The 15,635-nt window shown below is 40.0% G+C and overlaps 1 protein-coding gene across 1 annotated transcript in view; it reads left to right on the forward strand.

Annotated features, from left to right (window-relative positions):
* ap1g1 (adaptor related protein complex 1 subunit gamma 1) overlaps positions 1-15,421 on the forward strand; it is a 35,348-nt gene extending 19,927 nt beyond the window's left edge. Inside the window, exons 8-23 of the mRNA XM_026930781.3 lie at positions 188-268; positions 355-453; positions 555-610; positions 1,184-1,297; positions 1,392-1,532; positions 2,960-3,014; positions 4,301-4,423; positions 4,538-4,627; positions 6,704-6,828; positions 7,472-7,576; positions 7,704-7,842; positions 9,814-9,937; positions 10,026-10,127; positions 10,235-10,395; positions 10,533-10,631; positions 11,230-15,421. Coding sequence (XP_026786582.2) covers positions 188-268; positions 355-453; positions 555-610; positions 1,184-1,297; positions 1,392-1,532; positions 2,960-3,014; positions 4,301-4,423; positions 4,538-4,627; positions 6,704-6,828; positions 7,472-7,576; positions 7,704-7,842; positions 9,814-9,937; positions 10,026-10,127; positions 10,235-10,395; positions 10,533-10,631; positions 11,230-11,331 — 1,716 coding nt within the window. The 3' untranslated portion in view covers positions 11,332-15,421. The remainder of the gene's footprint in view (positions 1-187; positions 269-354; positions 454-554; positions 611-1,183; positions 1,298-1,391; positions 1,533-2,959; positions 3,015-4,300; positions 4,424-4,537; positions 4,628-6,703; positions 6,829-7,471; positions 7,577-7,703; positions 7,843-9,813; positions 9,938-10,025; positions 10,128-10,234; positions 10,396-10,532; positions 10,632-11,229) is intronic.
* The last annotated feature ends 214 nt before the right edge of the window (positions 15,422-15,635 follow it).

Genomic DNA, 15,635 nt, shown 5'->3' on the forward strand with positions numbered 1-15,635 from the left:
ACGTTAGATTTTCTCTTGTTATGTAAGTCGTTATGTTTTTCACTGTCCCGTTTGCGTATTCATGTAGCTGTTTCCTCTTAAAAGTATTTGTGCCTGCTTAATTTTACCATAAAATTATGATATCATTTGAAATTTAATAACAGTTCCCTTGCTTGTAAATGCACTAAACTGTACGGATTTGTCTCAGGTGCGGATATTGAGGCTACTGAGAATTCTGGGAAAGGGCGACGATGACTCTAGTGAAGCTATGAATGACATTCTTGCACAGGTAAAACATTTCAGTAGATCTAATTTTAACGTTGTTTGAATTTAAAGCGACAAATGACTTATTTATTTATTTTTTTAACGTCGTAGGTTGCGACAAACACAGAGACGAGTAAAAATGTAGGCAATGCAATCTTGTATGAAACTGTTCTGACTATTATGGACATCAAATCAGAGAGTGGATTAAGGGTGAGTAGAGTGTAAAAAAAAATTTTTTCTTCATTTTGTCGAATGATCCGAGTCTGATGCCTAATTTTTTATTTTATTTATTTATTTTTGTTGTACTGTAGGTATTAGCTATTAATATCCTGGGACGTTTTCTTCTCAACAATGACAAAAACATCAGGTAGCCTTTGTTCATTTTCATGCTTGAAAAGAATAGTAACGATTGTGCATCCTTATTCCGTCATTTTTTTAAAAGGTTTTTTTTATTAAAGATGATTTAAGATTTTAAGATTTTTCACAGCCTGTATCTTCTACAATCAGGGTTGCCAGGGTGGTGGTTTTTGCGCCAAATTGAGCTGCACCAAAGCAAGCATACGTGTAGAGATTTTTTTTCTGGTCTAGTTTGAAATTAGTCTGTAGCCGCCAAAATCTTTTACACAAATTATCTAACTTATTTCCCCCAAAAAACAAAAGGCAAGTGTATGTTTTTCTTTTTTTTTTTTAAGGATTATGTAATGGATAATGGTTAGACAAGATGAAGGGTAATGCAGATACTACAAATTAAAAATGCGTGCGCACCACAGAGAACTTGGTTCTCAATAAAAGTTGAGTTTTGGGTGTTTTGTGGATTATTTGGGGAGGAAGACCTGTCAACTCTTACGCAAAAAAAAAAAAAAATCACATTTAAAGCACAAAATTGTGATGTCCTTTATTTTTTTTTGTGTGTTTACATTATTTTTTTCTCCCACTTCAGATATGTGGCACTGACATCTTTACTGAAAACAGTGCAGACAGACCACAACGCAGTTCAGCGGCATCGGAGTACCATTGTGGACTGTCTGAAAGACCTGGACGTCTCCATCAAAAGGTGCTTCAATAAATACCAGTTCATTGTCAAAGTCATTCTGACTCGGAATAGCGCGGCTCTGAACGATCTCCTGCCTTTCTGTCCTCCTCCACAGACGTGCGATGGAGCTGAGTTTCGCCCTCGTCAATGGAAATAACATCCGTGGGATGATGAAGGAGCTGCTGTACTTCCTGGACTCGTGCGACCCGGAGTTCAAAGCCGACTGCGCGTCGGGGGTCTTCCTGGCTGCTGAGAAGTAAGACCGGGGTTTCTCGTGGCTCTTGGAAGCTCTTTATGTGTTTGGAAAGTTGATTTAATACATGGCTGTACTGTTAAAACTTTTATAGGAAACTGACATTGGATTCCAAAATTATTGGGACCCTCTGAGAACCTGTTGAGATTTCCACTTGACGTAAAATACTAATCCTTTCTTCGCTCTAAAAATTTCTTCTCGTTCTGAGGGTGCCAAGACTTTTGGAATTGTCCTACATTTGCTATGTCAAATTTTCTCTCTCTCAAAAAAGTGCAAAATTATTGGCACCCCAATTAACCTTTGCTGTAAATGCAAACAAATCTTCATCCTCAATTTTTTAATGAAAAGTCTGAAGCATGAATGAACAATTTCCCTATTAAAAAATATATCTTTTTAAGTCGTTTAACTAAAAATATTCTAGACTGTTATTGAGTACTAACGTTAACCAGTTTTCCTATTACAGACAGTATTTGAATTTTAAAACCCTCTCATGTTGCCTTCAAACCTACTGAAAGCTCTGGTTTTGTGTGCCAGTCTTCTGGATTTTCTGATTTAGTCAATACTTCGGATCATAGTTTTCTGTTTGAGACGTAGCTCATGACGGCAATCACAACGACAGCGGAATAATTTTAAGAGAGCCAGAGCTCGTCAGTGTGTTTAACTTCGCTGTGTATGAAATCGCTAAACATTTTACAGCTTGACTTCGAAACCTGATGGACAGGGATGTTGTGACTCTGACGTGAACGTTGCTTTTAAATCTTCCACACGTACATGAGATACACAGCGAGTGTAATGCAGATACTACAAATTAAAAATACGTTGGAGGTTTTGTGGATTTGTTGTGATTTATTTGGGATGGAAGTTTTGGAAGACCTGGCAACCCTTACTCAAAATTTAAAAAAAAAATCACTTTTAAAGCAAAAATCGTGGTTTCCTTTGACCTGGACGTCTCCATCAAAAGGTACTTCTGAAAGTCTCTTCTCATTCTCTAAGGGTGCCAAGACTTTTGGAATTGGTTTAGGTTTGCTATAAATTCTAATAAATTTGCTATTAAATTCTCTCTCTCTTTTTCTCTCTCTCTCTCTCAAAAAAAAGTGCAAAATTATTGGCACCTAATTTAATTAACCTTTGCTGTAAATGCAAACAAATCTTCATCCTCAAAAGTGTTTTTATGAAAATAAGTCTGAATCATGAATGAACAATTTTCCTATTAAAAAATATTTTTTTTTAAGCCGTTTAACTCCGAGGTGCTGCGTGATGATAAAATGAGTGATCCATCGTCAGAGCGTGACGCTGTTGACACATTCATTTCTGACAGCATGACCTCCAGCACGGAAAATCACCACAGCTTTGCGACTTTTTTAATTTCTCCAATATTATGCGAATATATTTAAAGTTTATATTTACTTTTTTTTTTCTCTCTCTTCCAGGTATGCACCCTCCAAAAGATGGCACATAGACACCATTATGAGGGTGTTAACTACGGTAAATCGCTTTCTCTTTGCTTCTCGTCTGGTGTTGTAGGTGGTCAGATAAAGCAGATTTACCCAGATACAAGGACTAAAGGAGGAAGATGAAGAGAAACATAACGCTGCGTTCACACTAGCAAGCGACAAACTCATTAATTTCTCTTCCGTGTACATGAGCAACATTTTGAGTTTGATTTTCTCAGCTCTGTGCAAAGCGACAAATCCAAACGATTGGCTCGAATCATTCTTGAATTTTCGACTCTGATTGGTCAGAAGGTGTGTATAATTTTTGTATAAGGGCCAGTAGGACTGTAGTTCCGGCTGTAACGTGAACATGTTTATATTAACACGTTTGTTTAATACGTTATCGTTTCTATAGTAACAGCCCATGCACAGGGACTTGTACGGTGAAAGCTCCATATAATCCAAAGATTTGTAATAAAGAGTTGCTTTGTTTAACAAAGTAAAATATATAATCGTTGATGTAGTGACATTTCTTGTGCAACTTGACATTCAGTAATAAATTAAACATTGTAATCATTGACAAATCACTGTGGTATAAGCGGAATAACACTCCAGACCATGCGGTTATACAAAAATAATCCACTTCTGTTAATAATAGTCACTCCGTTTGGTGTCGTGCCTCATCACGCCAGCCCCGTATACGGCATCTCGTAAAACGTGTATAGAGACATTACGAAGAAAAAGAAAGCTTGGAAGGAAGTAACAGAGATCGTTGTTGCCTGTTGTGTACGTACCTAGTAGCTTGCTTTGCAAATCTGCCAAACTACAAGTGAAACTACAAGTGAACCAAGTGGCTTGTTGCTCGCTAGTGTGAACACTACAGTGCAGTCAGATTAAAGGTGCAGTTAGTAATGTTTAAAAGCCTGCGATTAAATGGCAGAGGTGAAAAATTAAAAGCCTTTTTTTTCCATCCTAAGAATAATGATGATGATGATGAGGTGAGTTGGGAGAGCTTGGCCATGTGCTCATTGCAATTGCAGTTCACCTTGCGGACAGCAGAGGGCTCTAAATATTACATACCGCTCCTTTAATCCTTTAAAAAGTGAGGTTTTTTGTGATTATAGTTTCTTAGTAAACTACATCTAATTTTGAAGCGATACTCATGAGCTGTTGAGTGATGAAGATTTTGAGTGATCCATCGACTGACATCTAGAACTGATGAGTTCATTTACTCTGACAGCAGCTCTCGTTCATTTGTTTGGAAAGAGTCAGGGTTTTTATATATTTATTTATTTATTTATTACTGAGGTTTGTAAGGATGCCGTGTGGTTGTTGCAGGCGGGGAGTTACGTCCGAGACGATTCTGTCCCGAACCTCATTCAGCTCATCACCAACAGTGTGGAGATGCATGCTTACACCGTGCAGAGACTCTACAAAGCCCTGCTGGACGACATCTCCCAGGTGAAGCCACTTTTATTTAATGATTGATTGACTGATTGATTGATAAGGCCATCTACTGAACCTGCATGATAGTTTATGCTGAGTGAATATGTTTCTTTTCATTTTTTTCTACAGCAACCTCTGGTGCAGGTGGCGTCCTGGTGCATAGGAGAGTACGGAGACCTGCTGGTGTCGGGCCAGTGTGAGGAGGAGGAGCCCATTCAAGTAAATATTACATCACTCCATCACTTGGACTCCGCATGTCAGATTCACTTAAGAGCTGCATTTGCAGACGATGCCGCAGTTTCCGTGGCCAGGAATCTCAGAGAGCATAATTGTCCCTTCTCTCTGGGTTTGAAGAGTATTAGTCTCTTCTCGAAGGATGAAGGACTCTAACCAAATTGGGGGAAAATGAGATTTAAAGGTGCAATAGTCAATTTTTTTATTCCTTCCTTGTACAACTAATCTAAAAGATGATTAGAGCATGATTTAAAGCCATGGCCTTAGCAAAAGTTTATTAAGTTGCTGAGAAACCCATTTGGAAAACTGACTTCCGGTCCAGAATGTCTGTCTGTGATTGGATGCGCCTCCTTTCAGTCATTTTATAAACACTGCATGGGCCACCTAAGATCCTGGGGGCGGAGCTTTGTCAGTCATTCAAAATGCGAACCCACCTAACATTTTGTTATCCTGACACAAAAAGAAAAGACAAATTTCATCCATCTATCTCTGATAAACAAACTTGCGTTGTGTCTTAAATCACATACTTATGTACTATTCTAGACTGTTAAAAGGGCCTTTCGCACCGCTTTAGTTCCAGAACTAAATTTGCAGTACTAAAGTACTGGGCGATTTTGCGTGAACTATTTCCCAGTACCGTTTAAAGGGTTGCATTCGCACTGACAGCGGGCACTAGGGAAGTGACGTAAGCCGGTCGACAGCGACGTCATTTGTGCGCGGCGTTCAACAACGGAAACAAAGAACAACAACGTAAACAACCGGAGGATGGAGGACGCTGTGATCAGAGCTGTGTGTTTCTGTCGTGTCTCGCGTCCATCTATCGCTGTTCTCCATACTTGCGAAATAAGTCGACACTACGGTATGTTTACACGGCGTTTTAAATCATGGCGGGTGAGGGCGTTTTCGTACGTGTTTGGCCAATCAACGTTTGCTTACGTCACGGATAGTACCAGTTGTGCTGCTTAGACCCTGCTCCGGAGTAGGAGCTAATTTGGTTCTCGAAAAAGGCAGTCGGTACTAAAATCGCACCCAGTTCCGGAGGTGCGAAAACGCCAAAAAGTGGGTAGTTCCACAATTAGTTCAGGTACTATGAAAAGGTTCCCGCAGTGTGAAAGGCCCTAGTGAGTACTAACACTAACCAGTTTTCCTATTACAGATAGTATTTGAATTTTAAAACCCCTCATGTCACCTTCAAACCTACTCAAAGCTGTTTTGTGTGGCAGTCTTCTGGATTTTTCTGAAATAGTAAATACTTTGGATCATAGTTTTCTATTTGAGATGTAGCTCATGACGGCAATCACAACGACAGCGGAATAGTTTTAAGAGAGCCAGAGCTCGTCAGTGCGTTTAACATCGCTGTGTATGAAATTGCTAACATTTTACAGGGATGTTGTGACTCTGACGGGAACGTCGCCTTTAAATCTTCCGCACGTACATGAGATACACAGCGAGTGTGTGAATAATAATGCGTCAGGTATAAAACAGGCTGCGGGTCGTATGACACCACCCCGGGGTGGATTATTTTCCTGTAACAGCACAACACTTCATGTCAGTGCCAGGAATATTCCTTTGGTTTTTAGTCACTTAAGTGAAATATATGTGTATGTTACTAACATAATGAAGTGATGAAATGTTAAAGTAGTCCTATAAATCTGAAATTTAAAAAAATGTAGAGTTGTCGAGGCTCTGAGTCGCAGAAGATTAATTATGTCCATAAGAGGGTCGTAATTAGTTATTAATTAGCATCACGCGGAACCTTTGCCTCGCTGATTCTCTCTGCCTGCTAGGATTTTCTTGTTAGCAATGTTTATAATGTGTTTCTTTAGATCTAATACAATATCTATGCGTATTTTGTAAGCGTAAATGAAGTATGGAGTAAATGACATTTTAATTATTCAGAGCCCTTCGCTTACATTTCTTACATTGCCCTTTGTTTAGAAAAATATTTGCATGGGGATTTTTGCTTTCAACTACATAAATATTATGCAGAAATTTGAGCCTACACACACATTTTTTTTTTCCCTCTTGTGTAAAGTGCTGACTCTGTTCCTCTGCTCACAGGTTACAGAGGATGAGGTCTTGGATGTTTTGGAAGGTCTTCTGGTCTCCAACTTGTCCACCCCTGTGACCCGAGGTTACTCGCTGACTGCCATCATGAAGCTGTCCACTCGTTTCAGTGGTGTGAAGTAAGCAGACCTTTAAACGGCTGTGGTTGGTTTCATACAGTACCGTGCAAAAGTCTTGGCACCCTATTTTTATTTATTTATTTATTTTTTAGTACAATCTTTGTTACAGATGTTTATTTTCTGACTTCTACATTATTGATTCAGTACAAAAACATTTTAGATTCCAAACATTAGTTTTCCAGGACAGAATGAAATGTTACAGAAAAATGTTTGTATGTCAGTAAAGAAAGCAGCAGATTCCATAAGAGACACTTTTCAGATAAAAACATAATGAAGGCTGCTGGGTTTCGCTGCAGAAATAAGAAGCGAGTCGACAGTCAAAGTCTCCAGAAGAACTGTGGCTGCTTCTGCAAGATGCTCAGTAACACTTCCAGCTCATTTCCTTAGAAAACTGCACACACTGCACCTGAGAATACTAATTTATTTTTTTAAAAGCGAAGGATCGTCACACCAAATATTGACCTAGTTTCATTTATTACTGTTTTCTGCTCTTTATAGTATTTTTCATTTAATTTCATTATCTTTGAAGGCATCTTTGCTCTACAGCATTTCTGCTGGAGTGTGTCTAAGACTTTTGCACAGTACTGTATATATTCTGTTTTATAATGGTTTTAATTCTCAATCTTTTTTCCCTCTGTTCCAGTCGAATAAAGAAAGTGGTGTCCATATACGGCAGCAGCATAGACGTGGAGTTACAGCAGAGAGCTGTGGAGTACAATGCACTTTTCAAGAAATACGATCACATGAGGTAAGAGCTCGGCGATACACACCTTGATAGGCTACGTGAGTGCGGAGGTAACCGATCATGATTTGATAAGAGAGGTTCGGTTACCGATCTCACTCCACATCACTGTCTCTCTCTTCCACCCTTTAAGGCCGGCCTTATTAGAGCGAATGCCCATTATGGAGAAAACGGCCACTAACGGCCCGACAGAGATCGTACAGACCAACGGAGAGACGGAACCTTCTGCACTGGACACGAAACACCCGCCCAGCGTCGCTCAGACAAATCAGGTGAGACGGCCAATAGCGTGGATTAGATTTCTCCATCAGCATGGGGGTTGAAAACTTTTACATGCCTTTAAAAAAAAAATAAAAAATACGGGTAGGAAAAGCGCTGAAGTACCAGAAACGTAACAGGCCTCGTTTATCGCACTGGATACGAACTCTTTTTGTAAATAGTTCTTACGAAAAATCAGTTAGTTTGGAAAAAACGTTTGTATCCAGCGTTTCGTTCTTGAGTTTGTGTAAATTTCCATATAAGGAGATTCACTAATTTGAGCCTCGATTGATCGGCTTTAAATCGTATAATTGTTGAAGAGTTACTGCGATTTTATAAACTTGTTCCATACTAATGATAAATAAGACTAGCTGCTTGATTAGAACAAAAGTAATGGCGCCCCATGAAAGGACAAAGATTCAGTGCGTGCCTGTGGTAATTGACACTCCGCAATGGCTGAGCTGCGTTACTGGAAAATGAGGCGTACGTTGTTTTTAGTAGGTGCCCTTTCGCCATTTAGTCGTCATTTTCAGCTCTGAGCTTCGCCTTTTATGGAGCTTTTTGGGCGTGGCTACTTGTAATTCAGCAGTACTGAGTACAGAGCTCGTTTTTACACGTCTCCTCAGTGATGAATCTCACAGCAATAAAATGACCAGAGGAAGCGTGAGTTTCTACTGGGTTGAGTTTTCTACGAACACAGATGTTTGTGTCATGTGATCATATGATCTTTACGGAACTGGCAGTCGTACAACTAACCATTATTTGTAGAAAAATAAAAGTGTGTGTATGTGAATATCAAGTAGTAATGCCTTTATACCTGTAACTGCCTTTATAACTGATCCTTTAATCAGGCTGCGGGATCTTGCTTTTCTTATTCTGATTTTATTTCATTTCTCCTCTTGAAAATGCATAGTGTAGTGGAGGTTTTACCGCCCAGACCAAGTTTATGTTCGAGTGCCTCTTCTAAAGTGTATCTTTTTCGTTTCGAGATTCGGGAAGTTTTTATGTGGGGGAGGGTCACCGCTACACACACAATAGGGCCTTTCACACTGCGGGAACCTTTTCATAGTACCTGAACTAATTGTGGAACTACCCACTTTTTGGCGTTTTCGGACCTCCGGAACTGGGTGCGATTTTAGTACCGACTGCCTTTTTCGAGAACCAAATTAGCTCCTACTCCGGAGCAGGGTCTAACCATCACGACTGGTACTATCCGTGACGTAAGTAGACGTTGATTGGCCAAACGCGTACGAAAACGCCCTCACCTGCCATGATTTAAAACGCTGTGTAAACATACTGTAGTGTCGACTTATTCTGCAAGTATGGAGAACAGCGATAGATGGACGCGAGACACGACAAAAACACAGCTCCGATCACAGCGTCCTCCATCCTCCGGTTGTTTACGTTGTTGTTCTTTGTTTCCGTTGTTGAACGCCGCGCACAAATGATGTCACTGTCGACCGGCTTACGTCACTTCCTAGTGCCCGCTGTCGGTGCGAATGCAGCCCTTTAAACAGTACCGGGAAATAGTTCGCACAAAATCGCCCTGTACTTTAGTACTGTAAATTTAGTTCTGGAACTAAAGCGGTGCGAAAGGCCCTTATGAGATTAAATATGGCAAGTAGCAGCAGTCAGACATCTTTATTTCCAATGCGAGGCGACACCTGTGTAGAAAAATCAGAGGTGTGTATCCGGATGGGCCTACAATGATCAGATGAGTTCTGTGTTTGGTGAAAAACAGGAAGTAATCCGTTCTGTAAGTTTCTCAGAGGAGGATGGAGAACACCACCACCATGTCTGAGCCAGACGGAAATAAAATCACAGAGTAAAATAAGAAATTACTCCAGGACCCCGTGTACATTTAATCTCGTCCAAATGGAGCTTTTGAAGTCATGAAATTGTTTTCCCCCTGCTTTGATTTAATAATGCCTTTATTTATTTCTGGTACGATATTGACATTTCGTCTTCTGTGTGCTGTTTTGCAGGCGAATGATTTGTTAGACTTGCTCGGAGGTAACGACGTCCCGGTGATCCAAACGACTCTGCCCACTAAACCTGCCTCAGCCGGCGGAGAGCTGCTCGACCTCCTTGGGGATCTCTCTCTCTCTGGTAGGTCATCCCTTTTTTTAAATTTCTGTTTTGATCTCTCCTTTAGGAGTCGGTTAAGTAATAACAATAGTTCCTCCTCACTCCATAGGAGGTCCGACCCCTGCCCCTGCTCCGTCTGTGCCCATATCCCAGCCGCCGTTCCTCCTGGACGGTCTCTCCTCACAGCCGCTCTTCAACGACACCGCAGCAGGTGAGCTCACCGCAACGTCCGTGCGATCCTGCGGCGATGCTTTTGGACCAGCAAAACCTGACCTATTTTATGTATTTATTTATTTATTTATTTATTTATTTTTGCAGCTATTCCTCCGATGACCGCGTACAACAAGAACGGATTGAAAATCGAGTTCACCTTTGAGAGGTCCAACCCGAACCCTAACATTTCAGTCATCACCATCCACGCCTCCAACTCTACCGACACAGACATGGCCGACTTTGTGTTCCAGGCTGCAGTACCAAAGGTCTTCCTCCTCAACACATTCTCTTTCTCTACCATGCCATGACAACACATTTTTAATATTATTATCAGCTTAATATCAGCATCTTCTTTCTTCCATGCATTCTCGTTCATACGTGGTCTTATTTTTTGTGCCTGTAGACATTCCAGCTGCAGCTCCTCTCCCCCAGCAGTAATATTATCCCAGCACTCAACCAGGGAAGCGTCACACAAGTCATCAGGGTTCTTAACCCACAGAAGGTAAAGCCCTCTATTACAGATCTAATTCAATTTGATCATATTTATTGTATTATTTACCCAGTTGACTCTTTACCTGTACAGATATCCATCATCTAACGTTGTTAGAACAGGATGATGATCATATGCCTGATCGTTTCTCTTCTCTTGTCTGTAATAACTAGCTTGCCAATCATTTTTAAGCTGCTAAGTTAGATTTCCTGGCAAACAAAAACACGACACCTGGGAGCACACTGGAGTGTCAATACTTACGCAAGGCTGTGCATATATATTTTTGGAGCGATAATATGGATTTTTTTTATCCGTTTACACGTTTCGTAGGAGATAGAAGCTGTGTTCAGTTCGTTAATGTGTTCAGAACGTTCCTTTCAGATCATTTCTGATAAACGAACGCATTTAAGAGGACGTGTTATCAGGCACTAAACTTTTTTTTGGTCCTGCTTGTTGGACGAGATCTCACTGTAATGGACTTGAAAGAATTTTACACTCCTGCTTTTTTGGAAACTGGTGGTGTACTGATCTGAAATGTAGAGTTGGCTGTGCAAGAGTAAAAGGTGTACCTGTTTGTGAACACACCTGTCTCCTGCTTTTCCAATTACAGCAACAGCTGCGAATGCGCATCAAGCTGACGTACAACTACAAAGGCTCTCCTGTTCAAGACATGGCCGAGGTCAACAACTTTCCCCCTCAGTCCTGGCAGTGAATGTGCCGTTCACTCGATCTGTAACACCCACCGCGCGCACACACACACACACACACACACACACACCCCAATCAAGGGAACTGTGAGCAGTGGAGCGCCCTTACTCATCCCTGACTGGCCCCCTGTGACATACCTGCACATCGCTGCCCTGGGGTTGCATGGGAAACAGAGGAATCTTCCCAACACACACACACACACACACACACACACACACACACACACACACACACACATGCGAGATGGTATGAAAACCATGACTATGATGACAATGATAAACCCTTTCCCTTTTTTTTTTTTTGTTTTTGTTTTGTTTTGTTTTGTTTGTCTTTTCTGTCTTTCTGCTTCAGAATTAGCACATCACTTCTATTACCGGCTCGCACACAGGTACTCGGTTTAGTGCGCACACACACACACACACACGCACACGCACACGCACACACACCCTAAGCTGGCCCTGACCCACTTTCTGTCTGTACATGGAACATACCACTCGATGGTCACTCTGGAGAGGAGCTCAATTGGAATGAGTGTTTGATTTGTCTTGATTTTCTTGTTTTTAATCTTAATAGGCTTAATTTTTAAAAAATGAAAGATTAACAAAAAAAAGGTTAAGGGTAAATCTGAGCTTTAAGCACCTTTTTTTTTTTTTTTTTTTTTTTTTTTTTTTTGATTCGTGCTGACATTTCAGAGTCGGTTTATATAACGGAGGCATTTCATAAAGAACGCTAAAGCCGGCGAGATCAACATTTGAGTCGTCAGCTTTACTTTTAATTAACACGTGATCCGATCTGCAGTCTCTGGTGAAATTCTAGTGCATGCTTAACAAAGAAGTTTTCCGTAAACGCTTCACTATTCACTATACTGTAGTCTTCATTACACGTTGCACACCTTTGTTTAAACTGTACTATATTTTAATAATTAAAGCGATAGGTTGGAGTCTGCGATGGTAGAAATCAGAGTGGAAATCATTATTTGCCCTGCGTTCACGCTAACCCGCGACGAAGCGACGGGCGATCGATCATTTTCCACGAACGTGTGCATGACATGGAGCCACGATTTCATGAACAAGCGACTTTTCATAGTTCTATGCAAATTAGGAATGACTCATTTGCTAAAGTGACAAATCCAAACGATTGGCTCGAATCGTTCCTCGGACCGTTCCAATGACGCATGTGGTCCGACGTTTCTTCAGTTCACGACTTTACTGTTTGACGTGCAAAAGTTAAAAAAAATAAATAAATAAACTTAAGCGCATTTTCATCATATCCTGTCATATTCGACCTCTCATTAAATGTGTAGAGAGACATTACAGGGGAAAATGAAGCTTGGAAGGAAGTAGCAGAGATCTCTGGAGCCTCTGGGGAGTGTACGTAGCTAATACAGTTAGCTAGCTTTGCTACTCTAATCTGACAGCGTAACTAGTACGAAGCTGAGCATGTAATTTAAAAAATAAGTAAATAAACACATTTTTTAACCCTGATTTTCATTTTCGTTGATCTAGTTAGCTTTAGGTGGTTTCTATAGCTTCTACCATTTCTCATCGGCACTTAAAAAAAAACAAACAAAAAAAAACTTAGAACAGGCCACGCCCACAAGCGAAAAATCCGAGCGACTTTTCGCCTGTTAGAGTGAACGTAGGTTTGTATAGATGATCAGTTCTTTCACGGCATTCACATTAGACACTTGTTATTGTTTTTTCTCGTGAAGTCGGAACTCCCCGCGTTAGTGTTTCGTCACGATATTGAACGACATCTGACGTCTTTGACCAAAAGTCTTCATTAAACATCAGTGCAATTTGGAGACGAGTTGAAATTTTACACTGTATATGAGGTCCATCATGAATGTAGTTACATGCACTGAAGTAATTTTTTTTTGAAGTGATTTTGAAGTAGGGGGAAAAAATAAAAACCCTGTCGCCTGACTTTAAAGCATCGTGCCTTTTTGCCAGAATGGCTAGAGCCGAACCGTTTGATTGGCTGCTTTCTGTAAGTCGGAGGAATATTTATTTCATTCATGGTGGATATCCAGGATGTGACGTAGGTGTGTAAGTCTGTGTGTGAGGTGTGAAGTGTGAACTTTCCCCCGACTATCTCCTCTTTTTCAGAAGAACATTGAAAGCAGTAACTGAAATACCTCGTGTTTATCTTTTTTTTTTTTTTTTTCTTCTTCCTTTTGAAAAAGCATCAAGATGATATATCAAGGCATCTTCGAGGGGGTGAAAACTTTCATGTCCTTACAAACACGTCACTAACACATCTTTCAGTCTTCACTTACACACAGTGACCAGATAGATTTTTACAAAATTAAAGTTCGTCTTTTAGTTTGGTGACCAAATCAGAGCTGTAACTTATGTGTATATGGTGAAAGAAAAAGTCTGCGTTCTGTTACTTGATTATTATTTTTTTTTTCCTGTGATGTCTTGGGGCTTTTTTCTGTACATATTGAGGGCTTTTAAGATGCATCTATCCTTTTCACCTTTTGCTTTTCTTTTCTTTTTAAACATATTGACCCTTTTCTAATCTAAAATCCTACGCAGTAATCAGTCTAATTTAATAACTTCCCTGTTTGATTGTTTATTCAGAAGAAAATGTATTATCTGCTGCCTGTATATTGTATATAAATGTAAAAGATGACGGGAAAAAAAAAATCAAAAATCAAATAAACTCCAATTTGAAGACCTGTGGAGATTAGTTAGGGGGCTGTACTTGTATACAAGTGTAAAGAATCAAAGTGCATTTCTTTTCCTTTTGATTTTTTTCTTTTTGTTTTGCTAATCACGTAGATAGCGGTCAGAATGCCGGGGGTTTGATGCACTACTGAAATGAGGTTTGCAATATGATGAAGGGCCAGATGATGATGATGATGATGATGATGATGAGGATGAGGATGATGCATGCGCCGCATCGCCACAATAACCCTCCTCACGCTTAGCTTTGTATTAACGAATCACCTTCAGGTCACTGTTGGCATTGTCATTACTTTTATATGACTAGGAAACTTTTTTAGGAAGTTTCACTCTAAATACGTCCAGATATTTTTTTTTTTCCTCCATAAATTAACCTCAGCGAAAGATGCACACTGATTTTGTCATGTTAGAGAGAAATTATTATTATTATTACTCATTTCTGGTTGTTCTGTTCATATTCTGAGACACAGGTCTTCGAGTACTGGACTGATCGAAGCTGTTACTCTGTCTTAAATATTTCTCTCCATCCATTTACTCGTTGAGGTGAATGACAAAGGGGACTGGAGAGGGGAAAAAAAAGACGAGGAGGAATAAAATCAGGCCCTATGCTGCTTTTTAGGCTTGTTCTATTCACTCAGCTCAAGTGTGTGTGTGTGTGTGTGTGTGTGTGTGTGTGTGTGTGTGTGTGTGTGTGTGTGTGTGTGTGTGTGGAGACGGAGAGGAGCGTCCGAGACGGAGCGAGTTGCCTTCCTGCACCTTTTCCCACCCCCCCCTCTGTTAAACGTCTTTTTTTTTTTTTTTTTTTTTTTTTTGGACTGCAAAGTTTTTTCGACTGCATGTGAAAACCCTGATTGTAAATATTTGTCATTTTTACTCTTTCTGTAAAAAAAAAAAAAGAAAAGAAAAGAAGAACTTCCTGTCGATGCAAGAGAAGATGCGATTGTTTAAAATTCTCCCCACATCCATCATGTGTACATTCTTTGGAGAAATGTGTAAAAATAATTAACACACCACACGCATTGTTTAACCCCGTTGAAAGCGTCATATATCACACACACGGATGATTCTCTCCTCCATCCGAATCCTCTGTTCGTTTAAATAAATAAATAAATAAATAAATAAATAAATAAGAAATAAAGCTCGTTGTTTTTGGACTTTTATCTCTACGGGGCTCCTTTTTTCGCTCGCTGTCCAAGCTCATCGTCTGAGTGTGTGGAGGAGAAGGGTGATGATGATGATGATGATGATGAAGATGATGATGGGAGGGCTGGGTGTACTTCATACGTCTTGACTTTCCACTTTATTTTATTTGTTTCCCCTCATCGATAAGTTTGACATGCTGAACTGAATCAGTGTCCCGTGTCTTCAAGGAGTGAGTGAGTGAGCGAGTGAGTGAATGAGTGAGTGCTGGACTGAAAATAATTCATGATGATGAATGAAAAACTTGTAATCTACTACATGGGATATTTTAGACTTATGCTGTGTATAATTGTCTTTGGGTTGGAGAAAATGACCAAGAGAAATAATAATAAAAAAAAAGTTAAAACTAACTTTGCGCTGTGTTTGTTTATTCATTCATTCATTCATTCATTCGTTTGTTTGTTTGTTTGTTTATGTA

The sequence above is a fragment of the Pangasianodon hypophthalmus genome, chromosome 11 (genome assembly GCF_027358585.1).
Source record: "Pangasianodon hypophthalmus isolate fPanHyp1 chromosome 11, fPanHyp1.pri, whole genome shotgun sequence".
NCBI lineage: Eukaryota > Metazoa > Chordata > Actinopteri > Siluriformes > Pangasiidae > Pangasianodon > Pangasianodon hypophthalmus.